At 35.8% G+C, this 17725-nt stretch overlaps 2 protein-coding genes across 2 annotated transcripts; one reads left to right on the plus strand and one right to left on the minus strand.

Moving 5' to 3' along the window:
- Nucleotides 1–3344: 3344 nt before the first annotated feature.
- Nucleotides 3345–7391, plus strand: LOC306877020 (kinetochore protein Spc25-like). Its single transcript, XM_079428535.1, has 7 exons — nucleotides 3345–3603; nucleotides 3917–4079; nucleotides 4871–4936; nucleotides 5052–5198; nucleotides 5514–5618; nucleotides 5976–6074; nucleotides 6731–7391. Exons 2-7 carry the CDS (start codon nucleotides 3923–3925, stop codon nucleotides 6865–6867), a joined length of 711 nt encoding a protein of 236 aa, XP_079284661.1. The 5' UTR covers nucleotides 3345–3603; nucleotides 3917–3922; the 3' UTR covers nucleotides 6868–7391.
- A 55-nt stretch (nucleotides 7392–7446) lies between these two features.
- Nucleotides 7447–14201, minus strand: LOC306876930 (nostrin-like; the record flags this gene model as incomplete). The annotated part of the gene is made up of 16 exons (XM_079428384.1): nucleotides 7447–7583; nucleotides 7660–7743; nucleotides 7820–8054; nucleotides 8983–9108; nucleotides 9288–9376; nucleotides 9733–9841; nucleotides 9928–10053; nucleotides 10386–10484; nucleotides 10559–10684; nucleotides 10757–10855; nucleotides 11003–11065; nucleotides 11807–11888; nucleotides 11968–12030; nucleotides 13299–13382; nucleotides 13604–13689; nucleotides 14175–14201. The coding sequence occupies 16 exons, from the start codon at nucleotides 14199–14201 to the stop codon at nucleotides 7447–7449; spliced, it is 1635 nt and encodes a 544-aa protein (XP_079284510.1).
- Nucleotides 14202–17725: the final 3524 nt, after the last annotated feature.

Below are 17725 nucleotides of genomic sequence, written 5' to 3' on the forward strand. Positions count from 1 at the left end.
TTACCAGCATCTGTTTCTTTAGAAGCAAAGCAAGAGACTTAATCAAAAGTCTCCATTTGAGCTCCACATTGCTGTTAAGAAATAAGACCTTATTTGTTGTTGTTGTTTTTTCTTTTTGGAAACTTAAAACTGTTCTGTTTGATTCTCATTTTCTCATTGGTTCAAATTTTTTGTTTTCATGTTTTTATTAATATTAAAATATATTTTCTGATATAAATAACAATATTATTTTCTTATTTTCTTATATAACTTATTTTCCATATATATTTTCTTTTATATATTTGTATTTTATTTGTATTTATATTTTATTATTTACATAAATACTGTATATTTAGACATTTTTGCATTGTTCAAATATTTATTACATTTAGTTCTTGATTATTTTTTTATTTATTTACTTTTTTTCAACAAGTTTAATAGCCAGAAAAGCAGTTAGGAGAAAGAACTGCAGGATAGGATCAAACATTGTAAAATGTGTCACAATGTTAAATGTTCTCACTCTGTCCCTCTTTACAGTGTGGATATTGAGGCTGAAATGACCAAGTTTGCGTTTTACTATGTTGGAATTGGAGTTGGAGTCCTTATTCTGAGTTACTTTCAGGTATATAAGAAAGTTTGTTCTCATCTCATTTGAACGTTTTTACTGTAATGGCCATTCAGACGAATGTACTTCAAAGAAATGGTGCAATATGAATGTCTGCCTAGGATCAGTGATGCAATCAGGATTTTAACATACACATCTTTTATTTTTTAATCTCAGTAGTGGTTCCAGATCCGCATGAGACAGAGACATTATCATGCCAGAACCTCAAGAAGAGGTGTTTGATACAAATTCACAGTATTCATGAGTATTCACTCTGGTTTCAGATCGCTCTCTGGGTTTCTGCTGCCGCCAGACAGATCCAACACATCAGGAAAATGTACTTCAGGAAGATAATACGTATGGAGATCGGCTGGTTTGACTGCAACTCCGTCGGGGAGCTGAACACAAGGATATCTGAGTAATATTCAAGTCTTTCTGTGTTATCTTGTGCTATTGTTAGATTTGTTCATGAATCTGACATCAGTGGTGTTAAATATTAAACTTTGCATTGACAAATCAAAACGTGCATTTTGAAGAATGATCAGATTTTTTAGTGGACAATTAACAATACATGAAGTACACTGTAAAAAAAATATTTTTGAAGTCGATTATTGGATCATGTTTTACAAGAAAATATTTTTTTAATTTGAATTAAATGTTCATTTCTTTGTAATTATTAGTGAAATTTACTAGCAATTTCTGAGTGAAAAATTCTACTCCAATTTTATCCAGTGTAATGAAATCTAGTTTATTTTTCATGTTTGTGAATGTTTTTTCAGAATGTTTTTTCTGAATTTTTCCATGTAGAGACATCAACAAAATCAACAATGCTATAGCAGACCAGGTATCCATCTTCATCGAGAGGATCTCAACTTTCATATTTGGTTTCATGGTGATATCTGGTCGTGGTTTGAGTCTCAGGTCCGGCAGGGATTGTAGGTGGGGGAGTGAATAACCAACACTCTCTCCGCCCTCAATACCACGACTGAGGTGAGACCCTTGAGCAAGGCACCGAACCCCAACTGCTCCCCGGGCGCCGCAGCATTGGCTGCCCACTGCTCCGGGTGTATGTTCACTACTGTGTGTACACTTGAATTGGTTAAATGCAGAGCACAAATTCAGAGTATGGGTCACCATACTTGGCCACACACCACTTCCCTAAAATGTGGGCATTATGGTTGGAAAGAAGGGGTGGAAAGAGTAAAAGTGGTGGTGATGTCATTTATAAGGTAATACAGAGCAAGTAATTGTATCTTGGTGAAAGAATACAAAAACATGGTTTTTATTGGGATGAATCTTCCAGTCATGACACCAGGGAGCTCACGCCCGGTGGCCTCGTTCAGGTATGACAACCAAGTGTGGACACAAAAGGAGATACTTAATCTTATTTTATTTTATTCTTTGATTGTTTTTTAATTTGTTCTTATTTCTATTTATTTAGTTATTTTAAATTGTTTAACCCATCATTTTTGGACTTTGATTATTTCTGTGCTTTAACAAATTTTTTACATAATGGTAATTAAAAGTGCTATACATGAAAATGATTAAAAATAACCATAAAGGATATGTAGGAAATAAAAATAACAATTAAAAGTAGGAAATAAAATTTATTTTAAATGTATTGAAAAGAAAGATGCAACACAGTGCTCAGCGAATTTTAGTTTATGAAATGTTTTTTGTTCTCTTCAGGTATTCTTTGGTGTTCTTATAGGCGCCATGAATCTGGGCTAGGCCTCTCCTTGTCTTGAGGCCTTTGCCTCTGGTCGGGCCACAGCCAAAAGTATATTTGACACTATTGACAGGGTGAGAATAACACACACACACACACACACACAGTTCTTCTCCCAAAATCAATTAATTTCATTCTTTCAGCTTCAGGGACAGATTAATCACTGTCACATCCTGTTCCCATACAGGAACCAGAAATCGATTGCCTCTCAGAAGAAGGTCATATGTTAGACAAAGTTAAAGGTGACATTGAATTCCACAGCGTTCAATTCAACTACCCCTCCCATCCTGAAGTGAAAGTGGGTTATGTTTTTAGCATGCATAATTTAATCCAATGTTTGCATTAAACAGTTAACTTCTATCCAGCATTGACTGGCTGTATCTTGTGTTCAGATATTAGATGATTTGAATGTTGTGGTCAAAGCTGGTGAGACGACTGCATTTGTTGGACCCAGTGGATCAGGAAAGATCACAGCAATCCAATTCATTCAGAGGTTCTACGACCCAAAAGAAGGAATGGTTCAGTAATACAAACTAATGTTATTTTAGTATTTTATATATATATATATATATATATATATATATATATATAATGTGTTGAAACGGCTAATAATAAAATGTGACATTCTGTAGTTTTGTCTCATATTCATCTTTTAATCATATTTTCAAATGTCTTTACTCCACAGCCAACAAAGCAATTTTGTCTTTACTGTTCCAATACTTATGGAGGGAACTGTATATGTGTGTGTGTGTGTGTGTGTGTGTGTATATATATATATATTTATTTGTAGACAACAAATGTGTCCATGTGTGATAACAAATGCAAAATAGGCTAGACATGAAATTATATTTTCTCATATTTCCAAAAAAGTTGTCCAAAAGACATGATTGGTCCCAAACATGTATTTTTTTTCTGATGCCAAATAAGACTGTCCTTTAGAAACAGCCACCGATCTATATATAATGACTACTAATATATTACTATATTATATTATTATCACGCACTGCAGCAGCCAGCGCTCAAACAAACAGCAGACGGCGCAGCATTAAAACAGGAACAATAACAAACTCCTCAATGAAGGGAGAATGACGGACCGCACTTTATAATTTAGCCTTTTGAGAGAATATAAAACACATTCTTCGGAACACTAAACTAATTTCTTTCATACCGCTATTTTGTAGTTGTGAAGACGCGTTTATCCGACGTCACTTCCTGTATAACTGTTCTTCCGGCCGCGGTTTTTTGAAAACATTGAGAATATATTTGCGTTTGTTTTCACGCCACAAAACGGGTGAGTGATTTAAATGTTCTTTGCGACTGTTAAAATAACATTTAAGTAGTATTTTGTAGCTTTCACTACATAGAATTCAAGAAATAGCATGTTTAAAAATATCGCGCTGAAGTATTATAGCTAACGGCGATAACTGTATATTAGTTGTCTGCTAAACTGGATTAACTTAACGTTACATGGATGTAAATACAGTATACCGTGGGCAAATAATGCATATATAACTGCGTTGTTAGATTATTTGATGCTGTAGTAGAGTAATATGTGAGCTGTCTAGTGTAGTAACCGTCACTGTGTTGTTTGGATGGTTTTGCAGCTCAGTATGGCATCCATCAGAGACTATAATGTTGTGGAGCAGTTCAACAGCAGACTGGAGGAGATCAGGGCTAAACTGCTGGTTCAGGCCATGGGAGAGGAGCTCAATGACAGGGTGGCAGAGCTCTGTCAGGAACACAGGCACTACATGAAGTCCGTCTTGGGTAAGAGATGTACAGGGTTGATGTTTTGTGTTTGCCATGGACTATCAGGGTTTGAGTTCATGTGCAAGTGTCACTGTTTATATATATTTTAAAAAGATTGCTACTTGTGGAATGGAAATGAAAGGACATGTATGTCAGGTTATATATCTGTCATTATAATCCATCTGCGCTTAAAAAAGGCTAGGCGATCTGGTGACAAATTAATTATATTGTGGTAGGTTTAATCTTTAAAATTTGGAAGTTTGTATTTGCTCTTTTTATATTCTTAATTTATTGAATAATAATCAATTCATTTGTATAGACCACTTAAACTGATTCACGGAAACTTAATAGCCAAATAAAAAGTAGTAACTTAGCATTAAAATCATAATGATTTTTGAAGCTTGTTTCTGCCCCAGGATAAACATAATTGCTACTTTTTTATCTTATAATTCAGACTTTTTGTTCTTTCAGAATGGATACAAAACGAGATACAATCTTGCAATTCAGTTTTTTTGTTTGTTTGTTTCTGCTATGAAATAAAAAATAATAAAAAGTGCAATTTCTTATCTCACAATTCTGACTTTAATTGCATTTACGAGTTTGTTTCAAAATTCTGACTTTTCTGATAGTTTAGAAAATTGTGATATAAATTCAGAATTATGAAAAATTAAAAAGTCCCAGTTACCTTTTTAATTCTTTTAATATATCAGATTTCTGTGGTTTTTTTAAATTTTGTATTGCAATAAAAAGTTGCCCAGGCATGCGTGTGTATACACACACACACATATGTTTTCTTTCTTTCTACATAGGTACTTGCTTTAAGAAATACAAGGAGGATGAAACCATTTTTGACATGATACAGACATACAAAGAAGGTGAGAAGTTGATTTGCACACTTGCTTGACATTTTAATAACAGCAATCTAATGTTGTGTTGTCTGGATTTGTCAGTTGAATGACTGCCATGATAATTCCTTTCTTTTGTTATTAGAATTGAAAGAGAAAACATCTTTACTGAAAGAGAAGAGCGCTCAACATCTAGAGGTTGTGTCGGAGATTGAAGACAAAGAGCATCACAAAGCGCTCTTATTCCAGAGAATTGAGAAGCTCAAGAAGGATCAGGCCAAAAACAGAGAATGTGTGTAATCCTTTCTTTTTTCTCATGCACCTTCATGTTAATGTGTAGTGGACTAAACTTAAAGTTAGGGAGGTAGAGAGAGTGATCCATTACAGATGAGTGAGTTTTGAAATCATTGCAAAGAAACACTCACATATATCTGAATGAAATGCTGTATGTCCAGTAAATAAATAGTATGTGTTCTGTTTATTCATATTTGTTCATTAATTTTGCCATGTGAAGTCTTTTTCTGCATATGACCGTTAGGTGATAGAGGTTTATTATTGCTTTCTATCCAACCTGATGTTACTAATGTTTGTTTTATGCATTTTAAAGTGATTCAGTCACAAAATAAAGCCAACAAGGACAGACTGAAGAAGCTGAACAAATGTAAAGACATCTTTCAGAAGCACCTCAGTCTTGAGATCAGAAAAATCCAAGGTAAAGTCTTTGTGTTTAACTTTAACATACAGTGTGACTGAAGTATGAAGTGATTTTTTTCCCCTTTCATTTTGTATTAGATGCATCATTTGAATAGAGTGATGTACAAACGGCTGAGACCACATTTAAAATCCGTGATTTGCTTTCATTTTAACCTTGAACTTAATAAAGTGTTGATTTGGCTCTTTTTCTAGGTCGGTAATCAAATGTAAGCAATTGAACTTTTCACTCAAATTGATGTCGCTGATTATATATGTTTCTGATTATATAATTGAAAAATAAAAGCGTTTTTGCTTGTGCTCTTAACTTGATTTATGGTTTGCTTCTGTATCATCAAAATCTGTGTTTATTTGTAAGGTGAGAATCTGCAGTTTGTCTTCCGGAACATCAGTCATAAAGATCCAGACATGGTCCATACCTTCCTCCTACAGCTCGATGCAGAGGGCGTTTACCACAGTAAATACCCATCTTTTATCTCTTGATCTATTTGCTGTCTTTGATTTTTGTAAAAACCGCAGTTAAAGAAATTAAGCATTTTGTTAAATTAAATCGCGGATATTTTTGATTAGACTCAGTCATTGCATGTTTATACAGATAAATAGCAATATTTATTTTATTACTTAATGATAAATGGTAAATTAATTATTACTTAAACTATTGTTCAAATTTTGTGATCGGTAAGAATGGATTTTTTTGAAAAGTTTCTTATTCTCACCAAGGCTACTTTTTTTTTTTTTTTTTTTTTTGATTAAAAATACAGTAAAACAGTAATATTGTGATTATTACACTATAAAATAACAGTTTTGAACTGGAATGTGTTTTAAAATGTAATTTATTCCTGTGATGTAAAGCTGAATTTTCAGCATCATTGCTCCAGTCTTCAGTGTCACATGATCCTTCAGAAATCAGAAAGCATTTATTTGAAATAGAAGTCTTTTGTAACATTATAAATGTCTTTACTGTCATTTTTTTATTTGATTTAATGCATCTTTGATGAATAAAACTTATTTTTTTTTTATTATTATTATTACTGACCACAAACTTTTGAACAGTAGTGTTTAATGACTAACAGAACTAAAGTACTGAATACTGTGATCATATTTTCCCCTCAGTCATCTCCTGTGACCCTCCGCTGGAGAAAATGGCACATCTAGAGCGCAGACTGCAGGAGACAAACAACTTCTCTGCTTTCCTTGCTAACATCCGGAGAGAGTTTGTGGCACTTCACAGTGGTACAAAGACAGCCTGACTGATGAACAAAAGCTGATTTTTCATTTCAGATGCATTTGAAACAAACGGTCAGAGACCCAGACACCATATTTATAGACACGATTAGCACACAGATTGAGCTTTTATTTACCTAAACCATCAGCAGTTACTTAATGAAATATTTCATTGTTTCAGTTCTTTGTACATTCATTGATTTGTAAAATGTTTTATAAAATAAAAAAAGTCTTAAAGTGCTTTGAAATTTCTTAGTTTTATTTATTTTTCACAATAAAGTTCTAATAATAGATTTAATTTGTAAGCTTCCTTTCATGAAAACAAAACCACAGAGAAATGTTCTTTTCCAGACATGGAAATAAATTTATGCTCTGCTCTAAAATATTGAATCGGCTAGAATCTGATCATCTTCTGTAAAACTACTCTAGTCATATTAATTAATGATTTGTGAGTGAATTGTTCTTTGCAGTCAATGAATCTGTTGAAACGATTCATTTAAATGATTTTCTAAAGTCCTTTTTCCAGTAAATGCATAAAGTGTTTAACCCTACAGCATGAGTGAATCACCATTCAGTGACCTTTTCCATCACATGCTCTTTTGAAGCTAAGCTTCAGAGGACTTCATCTCAGTGAAAACAGGCAGCTCTTCCACATACGTGGATGGGAAATGTCCTCTCTGTCCGTTCAGCTCACCGAACCACCAGCCCGTGTCGTCCTTCTGAAAGATATCCAGTATGTCTCCTGCCAGATTGAAGAGGGACAGTCAACAGAAAGCAGGAGCTAAGGGATGATGTGTTAAGGTGAACTGCCATATTACCTTCATTAATGTTTAACTCATCCTCTCTTTCTGACGTGAAGCTGTATAAAGCCTTGCATCTGCCGATTGAGTGGAATTCTGAGCCTGTTTAGGGAATTTAACACACAAATGAAATGTGTATTAATAAAACTAAGGTAAAGATGTTTTGCTCGCTGTTTACCTTTATCCTCTTCAGATTCGGACGTGCTTCCGTTAACCGGGCCGCTCTGTTGCTCATCTGTGTTATGTGTGACATCGGTCGTCTCAGTCGAGGGCTCTTCACTTGTCATATCGGGGCTTTGGTTGGTCAGTGCACTCTTATTGATCACAGCGCTCCTCATGGACTGACGTGATCTGAACGGAGTCTTTTTGATCCTTACCGGTCGAGAAAGCTGCACCACGCTGTGCTCGCAGTCCTGGAGCAAAACCAGAGAGAGAGTTTAAAAACTCATGCAACATATAGATGGGGGTTTTTGTCTAAATTGGGCTTATTAAAATTGCAATGCTGTCTCCCTCCACCCAGCAGCCTCGGGGAAACCTATATCTTATAGTCAAAAACGTGTAGGCCGTTTAAAAGGAACAGCATAAAGTATTATGCTAAACTAGTGATGACCTTGTTTCTCAATTAACTCTTATTACATCTTTTTCCTGTCCTGGATATATCAAGATTATATGAGTACATGATAGGATCAAATGAATCAGCCAAGATTTAAAGGAGTTTCTTTTGACACCATATTTAATTTTTATTTATTTTTAAAGAAATGTTTTATCAGTCCCCCTGCAGTACCTACAGACTTTTTTGTTCAACGTTTGTTGTTAATAAAAAAAATGTTTTTACTCCTAAATGTTTGAATTTAATATAGTTAAAATAGATAATTTACTAAATAAAATGGACTAAAATAGAATAAATATAACTTGTTACTTCCAAACGTGTGCACTTAAAATGCATACTGACAATAATTTTACTAAAATAAAAAGGTTTCCACTTAAAATGCATGCAGATATTAATTTGACAAAAAAAAAAAGTTACTCAAAGTTTGCACTGAAAATGCACGCTGATAATAATTTTAATAAAATAAAATAAAATTTGTAACTTCAAAAGGTTTGCACTGAAAATAATTTTGCTAAAATAAAATATCCATATTGATAATACATTTCTCAACATAAAATGAAGAAAAAAAAGTACTCCCAAAAGCTTGCACTTGAAATGCATGCTGTTAACAACTTGACCAAAAAAAATGATATTCCCAGAAGTTCATACTTTATATCCATGCTGATAATAATTTTATTAAAATAAAACGGTATGCTTCTAATACTAAATAGGTGATTTTTCAGCAAGCTCGCCTTTTCTTTCCATTTAGTGATGCTGTCACTGAATCGATGTTTTGATTTAGGTTTGCCCTCTATCTCCGCCAGACTGTGAGTCAGTTTGCAATGCGTTGCCTCCAAAAGATCCAGTTTGAGGATGGCCTACAGAGAGAGAGAGCAGTCAATGTACAGTTTGTAAAAACTTTTTTATTAAATACCTTTACATGTTTAAATATACAAGGATCAAATCAATAGATTTTTTTATTTTCTGACAAATTTGAATCAAAGCAAAGTTATGATTAATATTCAACAGAACGTTGGAATGAAATGTAACATCTGACCTCATCCAGTAACTGTTCCGTGTCCTCCAGGTTTTTTTGATTAGAGAAGTTTGGCTGTTCTGTATATACTTTCACCATTTTCTCTAAACCTGAAATCCAGATTTATGTGTCAGTGTTGAGCTAAATGTCATATAATGAACAATATAAACAGGACAGAACCACCTAATAAGATCTCTGAGGAATAAACCAGTTCTGTTTAAAGGGGGTCATTTTATGCTTTTTTTAAATTCAGTTCCCTGAGGTCTAAAGTAGCTTTTCATGAACTTCATATACAGTTTTCACTCCGAGTAGTTCTTCTGGTGTTTAGGAATAACAGTATCACCAATAGGTGCCTTTGACATGTTCCTTCAACTTAAATGTTGAATGAAAATGTGATTTGTCATGATATGACCCTTTTACATCACATACACTCAGCTCTGAATCACGGTATCTACAAGATCCAAACCTTCTCTGTCACTTTTTGTTTTCGTGATGCAGTCCTCCAGACGCTGAAGTTTGGTCCTGATGGCGTCTTTCCTTCTGTCTTTTCCCATGATTGTTTTTCCTTCTTCCTCCTGCATAAACGAGCACACACACAAACAGCAACCCATTTCATATCAATTCTGCAACACAAATTTGTGTTGTAAACTCAAAGACTTACAAAGTAGTCAGCCATGAGAAATTCAGCTTTGCTTTCGTCCACTGTAGCGCTGATGTCTTCGACCAGCGACTGAATGTCCTTCTCCACATCAACTTTGCGTACGGCCTGCTCGATCTGTTTATGACGCTGTAAGCAAAAACATTCAGCAAATGCAAATCCACCAATATCATTGACATCATTGCTAGGTTTAAATGAATCTTCACTTGAGCTGGTTTTTTTCCACATTAAATTGAAAATGTTTAAAATGCTGCCTTTTAAAGTTGAATTTGAATTAAGGTGTGTTGCAGAAAATTCTTAAAAAATTCAAGGGGAAAGAAATTTGTCAGTATAGCTTTTATTTTATGAATACACGCATATAAATAAATTATTCAAAGGGAGCATCTAAAAATCAGAATTTGTCCCAGCACTGGTGAATCTGTTACAGTTATTCTCAGTGTTTGGTGGGTTCATTTACTCACGTGAATGACGGTCTGTGCGTAGACAGTCATGAAGAGACTGTACTTGTCTAGGGTTTTGGACAGAGTCTCTATTCTTTGCTTCTCCAGCTCCTGAACAATCTGAAACGCAGAACTGAATCAGTCAAAATGCAATGGATTTCAGAGAAGAGGAAGATGTGGAAATCAGCAGGAACCTGATAGCAGGTTTTCAGCGTGTTCTCCAGCTTCAGTCGGATGTGGTGACCCTCCATGTTGGTGTTAAAATATTCCTCATCAGCTCTGACCTGAAGCTCTGCTGATTTAGTCAATCTGTTCAACATCTAGATGAAAATAATGTCACAAACATACCTGTAAATTTCTTTTCCCTATGGCCAATTAACCATCATATTTACCTTCTGTTTTTCCTTCTCTGTACAGATTTGCTTATTTTTCTCCACAAAGCTGAAGAGAGCTTCATGTTCTCTTGTCAAACCAGCCAGCTTCTTTTTCAGCTGTAAAAACACATTTCTGCTCAAAATGCATCCTCCTCATGGCAAAACAAGATGCAAAAGTACTTTTGAATCCCACGTTAATATAAGTTTGTCTGGTCAAATCTCTCAGAATTAGATAAACATACTTATAGCTGTACCTTTTCTTACCTTAACTTGTTCACTCCAGTTTGTAAGAACAAGCTTTCCGGACTTTTCAACGGCATTGTCAAGCTGTGAACATACGAGACTTACTGTAGTGTAAACATGCTGCTGTAAATCTTAATATAAATATATGCATAAACATTAAAGAAGTAGTTCACCCAGAAATTAAAATGTACCAATGTATCCTCTGCAGTGAATGGGCGCAGTCAGAATGAGAGTTCAAACAGCTGATATAAACATCACAATAATCCACAAGTAATCCAGTTAATGTGTTAAGAGAAAAGATGCGTGTTTGTAGGAAAAAAAATCCATCATGAAGATGTTTTCATATGAGTCCTCTTTCCATAATGTTGCTTTTTCCAGTGAAAAAGTAGTCTTGTCTGAATCAGGAGAGAAATATGCACAGATCAAGCACCGTTTATAAGTGAAAACAGTCCAAAACAAATATGTGCGTGGATTTTGATGTGACAAAGGACAACAGGACTTGGACTTTTCTCTGGAGGAAGTGTTATTATGGAGTATGGACTCGTATTTTTGCCAGTATGTTTTACAAACATGCAGCTTTTCACTTCACAAGACTTTAACTGATGGACTGGAGTGGTGTGGATTATTGTGATGTTTTTATCAGCTGTTTGGACTCTCATTCTGACGGCACCCATTCACTGCAGAGCATCCATTGGAGAGCAAGTGATGGAATGCTACCTTTCTCCAAATCTGTTCTGATGAAGAAACAAATTCATCTACATCTTGGATGACCTGAGGGTGAGTACATTTTCATTTTTGGATGGACTATTCCTGTAAGTGACATACCGGCCTTTTTCTTTTCCCGTGTTCATCTAGGATTTGACGGATTTCCTGAATAGCATCTTGGCTGAGAGCATTTCCCAGTATGCTGAAAGAATAAGCCTGATATAAATACACAGCAACCCACGTGAATAATAAAAAGAGGCTGATCCAGTGCAGTGTCATACCGGTGGGCATCTGCTGAGGCATACATTTCATCTGATATGAAGGACCACGCATCATATGTGGAGCTTTGAAGAGGAAAAACTGTCAGTGAGTGCAAGGCAAGTGCATCAAATATTAACATGACGTGCAAAATGTTGTCTTATTTTCCAGTTACACTACATAAAAAGCTACATGAGAAGCAACACTATAAGATACTAAGTAGTTTTTAGAAAATGTATTTGAGTGTATTTTGTCTTGCACTTGTTTTTAACTTCTTTATACTTAAAACAAGTGGAGAAAAATGTCAGTGCATTAAGACAAAATACACTCGTATTAAAGATATGAGAAGATCTAATATCTTATGATTTGTTTCTTTACAAGTAAATTCAGCTTGTTTCAAAGATTTTTTTAATATTTTACTTATATAATTAAAAATGTATAAAACGTATTTTAGAAATTGCTTCTACTTCATTTTCATGTTTTAAAGTGCCCCTATTATGGGTAATGAAAGGTTGATATTTTGGTTTTGGGAGTCCCTAACAACAGGTTGACATGCATGCAAGGTCAAAAAACACTTTCATTGTCTTATAATATGCATTTATTTTTACCTTACTTGCTCAACAACTCCCAAACGATTCAATCACTCGATTCATTTTTCCAAACCTCTCCTCTGTGTGACGCTAATCTGCGGTGATTGGTCCGATTGGGCTCATTATCATTTCATCATGTCTGTAATTCCTGATAAAGCAGCATTTGTGATTGCAGTGCTGCTTTGTGTACAGCGTTACCGGGTAAACCGCTATTTGCTCTAAAAGCGGCATCCAGTGGCAAAGAATGAATTTGCATTTTCATTCAGACCAACATGAAAAGACCAACTAGTGCACGGGCAAGATGCTAATGTTTCATGTTGACTTCAACATGAAACGGCTTGGGATTTGTTTTAAAAACGACTCGTTTCAATGATTCACAGTCGATTATTTCTTTTGAGAGACAATAACTTTATACACGGTGCACTTTCAGATTTAAACCTTTGCAGGATGTTTTCATTCACTTAGAGCTGTGTTACACACTGCATGAAAGGTCATTTTCAAAAATTCATAATAGGGGCACTTTAATGTTTGCTCCTAAAAAAATGATTTTAGGAATAAAAATATTTTAGAAATTAATCATGCAAACCTCATAAAATTAATTGCAAAAAAAAGAGGGATACTTCCTCAAAATTGATTTTGGACTAAAAAGGCTTTAAAAAAAAACTGATTTAAGAGATTTTTCTTTTTTAATACCGGTAATATTTTTATTCATATTATATCTAGCTTGAACTCCTGAGGTTATAGATAGATATGTGGTCACTCACTTGTCACACATCTCTTTCGAGACCTTAAGAAGTTTCCCTGCGATCTTCTGAAGTCCTTTTGAATAGTTGATCTCCAGTTCAGATCTAAATTCACAGAAAACAATGTCTGTTGTATTAGTCATGCTTGTTTGCTCAGGTCAGTGAGATTCTGCACTGGACATTTCAAGGATTTCAGGGTTTTGGAGAACTACTGTATTTTTTTCCATTGCATTTTCTTCTCTTGAGAATGAAAAGTCGAGTGTATTCAGTGTGTTAGAGGTCAAGTACTACAACAACCTCGAGAAGAAGAGCAGAGATCATGTTACCTTTGCTGAAAGACGGCCAAGAGCTCTTTGCAGAAAAACTCGCCATTCTTAGAGATTCTCTTCAGATCCTGATACAGCAGATTATACTGAAACACAATATACAGCCTAATTAAACAACAAACCGTCTGTCTGTCTGTCTGTCTGTCTGTCTGTCTGTCGGTCGGTCGGTCGGTCGGTCGGTCGGTCGGTCGGTCGTTAAAGCATTATATTTATCAAGAGAATAGCAATGCCCTAGCAACCAAGCAGAAGACCATAGTAACCACTCCGGACATCTTTGAAACTGCATCTAGAAATCAATCAGTCAATCTGCCTTTTCTCTCTGTTTAAACTTTCAGATGGATTTTTAAAAAAGTTTTGGTGGCTTTGTCAAGTTGACAGCAAAGTCCAGACAAACTTAACTCTTCTAGTTAATAATAAGCAATTCTTCTGCCAAGTGTTTTATGGAGTGATATTGTGAAGCAGACATCAACACATCTGTACACCATTATGCTCTACAACAGTTATCAAGTTAATAGTTGAATATATATGTTTTAACAGTAGAGTTAAGAGAATGAAACGGCTCTGGACTCACAGTACAGCTGCTCAGCGGGTCCTTCATCTTCAGACTGGTCGTTCTTTAACTCTACAGATCAAACTTTGACCCAGTCTGATCCTGGAGAATGCATGCAGAAATCACCTGTGTGCCTTTGCAAGATTACGGCATCATTAACCCAACATAAAACCAGAGGAGTGGCAGCTTCAGTCTTTGCTATAGCAATCAATGTTTCACTTTTGTCAGCTGGTTTAATGTTTGCCTCAATGTTGCCAGCAGACAGTACTATAATAAACAACCATTCAAAAGTAAAAAAAAAAAAAAAGAAAAATCCCCACATTTCAGAATAGTTAATCAATAAAATATGAAATAACAAAAATGGAAGTGCTTTTAAAAATAATGATTTCGAAACATAGTTTCTGCACTGATGCCACTGAATAATCATTTTGGCTTGCTTTCAGTAAACGATTTTTAAAGGAATAGTTCACCAAAATTGAACATTTGCCAAAAATGTTCTCACTCTGAGGTCATCCAAGATGCAGATGAATTTGTTTATTCATCATAACAGCTTTGGAGAAATGTAGCATTACATTACTTTCTCAACAACCTCTACAGTGAATGAGTGCCATCAGAATTAAACAGCTGATAAAAACTGCTCTAGGGGGGCACGGAAGATGGCGGCTTGGAAGCGGTAGTGTTTTTTAGAGGCTCTTGTGCCACTCACTCGTTTTACGTCCCTTACTCCTAAATAAGGAACGCAAGGCATTGACTTCAGTTACAAAACTTGTGTAGCATATCACTATAGACTTTTTGGTCGCAATCTTTGCCAAAGATGCCAAGACCTGCTAAGAAAACTGGAAAAAAGACCTCGGACGCAGCAGCCTAGGAGGCTTGAAGCTAATAGTGAACCCGAACTTAGCCCGGCACTTGCAATAGCACTTGAAATTATGACGGAGAAAATCTCCAGCGCAATAGATGAGAAACTGGGCCCGTTAGCAGAAACTCCGCATTACCACACTCAACAACTAGAGACCGCAACTCATCGGCTAGATGAGGCGGAACGGAGAATAATGGTGGCAGAGGCATCTTCGGAGGATGCGCAAGCTCGTGTATTCACCCTCGAAAAACAAGTCGCTATGAACACATCGACGATCTGGAAAAAGAGGCCGGCATAAAAACATTTGAATTCTAGGCCTTCGTGAAGAGGTGGAGGGTACTGATGCTGTTGCCTTTCTCCAAACATGGATACACAAATTTCTAAACTTGCATGCTAAGTGCAGTCGCATTAAGATTGAGAGGGCGCATCGTATATTGGCCCCAAAACCGGGTGCAAAGGACAGACCGCGGCCGCTAATCGTTCGGTTCCATAACTACGGAGACAAGCAGAGAGTTCTCGATGCCAGCAGGAGGCTGTTGGAGGATGGAGGTTTGCGGTACGATGACAACAAGGTGTCATTTGACCAGGATTTCTCTGCTTCAGTGATACGGAGGCGTAATGAATTCAACGCAGTTAAACAGCGACTTCGAGAGATGGGCGCCGGCTACGCGATGCTGCATCCGGCCAAGCTACGGGTGACTATTGGAAACACTTCTAAAGTCTTCGAGACGGTGGCTGCAGTTTCACAGTATTTGGACAAGAATGGATCGAGCTCCAATACCTGATCTTCTTGCCATATATCTCCACTTCAGTAGCACTTACACACACCAAAATGTACATCTTTATTCCTGTCTATATCCTGAAGGTTTTTACAGAGGGATTTGTTCATATATAATTTGCTTGATTATATACATTTTATTCCCCAAAAATTGTGAAAATGTATTGTTTTCTGTCTGTTCTAAGTATTTTCTGAATTATGGGGTGACAAAATTAGATTCCCAAAATTCCCTCTGTAAAAACGTTTGACTCTAATGTCAATAAAATGAAATACAAATTTTGAAACCAACTTCATCCAGTGTTTAGATTTTTGTTCTAGAAATGTATGCAAATTAGCGCATATTTCATTAAATAATGCTCATTTGCATATTTAAACCTAACATTTTAGAAAGCTTGTAATACAAAAGATGTTTGCAATCATCAATGTAATCAATCAACTAAGTAAGGTGATAACTTTTATATTTTTTTTACCCTATTCACCTGCAGTGTCTCAGAAATATGCGGACGATGTGCTGCTCTTTCTTTCAGATCCCGAGGTTTCTGTGCCAACAATTGTAGACCTTATTCAGGAGTTTGGGCAATTCTCGGTACAAGATAAATTTTTCTAAATCAGTTGCCATGTTTTTAGGTAATAAGAAGTCTACAAATCAGTCTCCCTCCTCTCCCGTTAAAAGCTCTGAAGATGGTTTTGATTATTTGGGTATACATGTAACCCCTACTTTCTAGCAATTGTACAAAGCCAATTTTACATCAGTGCTAGGAAAAATCTGTGATGATTTGAACAGGTGGATGGTTCTCCCTCTGTCTTGGCTGGGGAGGGTGGCTCTGAGAAAAATGAATGTCCTTCCCCGTTTACTGTATCCAATGCAAATTATCCCTGTTTTACTGACCAATAAAGAGTTAAATGGGTTCATTTATCTAGAGCAAAAGGAAACCCAGATTGAAATTATCGAAACTTCAGTTCTCTAGTGCAAATATTAGAGATAATATTAGATCCAAATATTAGATTATATCAATTGGCTTGCCAACTTTGATTTATTACTGAATGGCTTATAGAAGGCCCTAAATCAGTGTGGCTTGATCTCGAATCCTCACAGTCCAGCTGCCCCTTACAAAACCTATTATTTGGTCATAACTCAAATCTTAGCAGAACTCTAGGCTGGAAGGCAGGAGCGACATAACCTCCCCTCTTCTGCCAATTTTGAACAACCCAGAATTCCTGCCAAATACTACAGACTCTGGTTTCAAGTTATGGGCTCTTCTTGGTATATGTATTATGGATGACTTGTTTGAGGAAGGATCCCTAGCATCTTTCGATAACTTAGTTTCAAGATATAATCTGCCTAGACAGCACTTTTTTAGATTTTTGCAAATTAGAGATTACATATTCAAAAATACTACACTTACCTCTAAATACTCTTTTTCAGTTATTGAGGAAATCCTTCTGAACCTTCCTCCATACAAGTTGATTTCCCCTGTTCTATAAAGCTCTATGCTCCTAAGGTGCAGTTAGCACCTCATATTTAAAACTGACTTGGGAAAGAGCTGGGGGTGGTTATTCCAGAAGAGGAATGGGAGACAGTCTGGCTCCAAGCTAACAGGCTCTCAGTTTGTAATATGGCAAGAGCCATTCACCTTATAATTTTACATAGAATACATATAACGCCAAACTTAAGACATAAATACAATGCAACTCACTCGCCACTCTGCCCTAAGTGTAAATCTAATATAGGAGATTATTTTCATTGCATATGGAACTGTCACATGATTCAGGCTTATTGGTCCAGAGTTGTGGCTCAATTAAATAACATCTTTGGTTTGGATCTGGAGCTGGATCCTTTGTCACTTCTTCTGAGTTTTCCCTGTAAGCTTATTTCGAATAAATTTGAAAGGCGACTTTTTAATCTGTTAACTTTTGCTGCCAGGAATAATCTAC

This window comes from Barbus barbus (assembly GCF_936440315.1).
Source record: "Barbus barbus genome assembly, chromosome: 11".
In the NCBI taxonomy this organism is placed as follows: Eukaryota; Metazoa; Chordata; class Actinopteri; order Cypriniformes; family Cyprinidae; genus Barbus; species Barbus barbus.

Excerpts from the sequence above, each read along its gene's own strand:
- LOC306877020 (XM_079428535.1), top strand. The coding sequence starts at position 3,923 with ATGGCATCCATCAGAGACTATAATGTTGTGGAGCAGTTCAACAGCAGA. Across the intron at positions 4,080-4,870 it reads CTACATGAAGTCCGTCTTGG|GTACTTGCTTTAAGAAATAC; the intron begins GTAAGAGATGTA and ends CTTTCTACATAG. Across the intron at positions 6,075-6,730 it reads TGCAGAGGGCGTTTACCACA|TCATCTCCTGTGACCCTCCG; the intron begins GTAAATACCCAT and ends TTTTCCCCTCAG.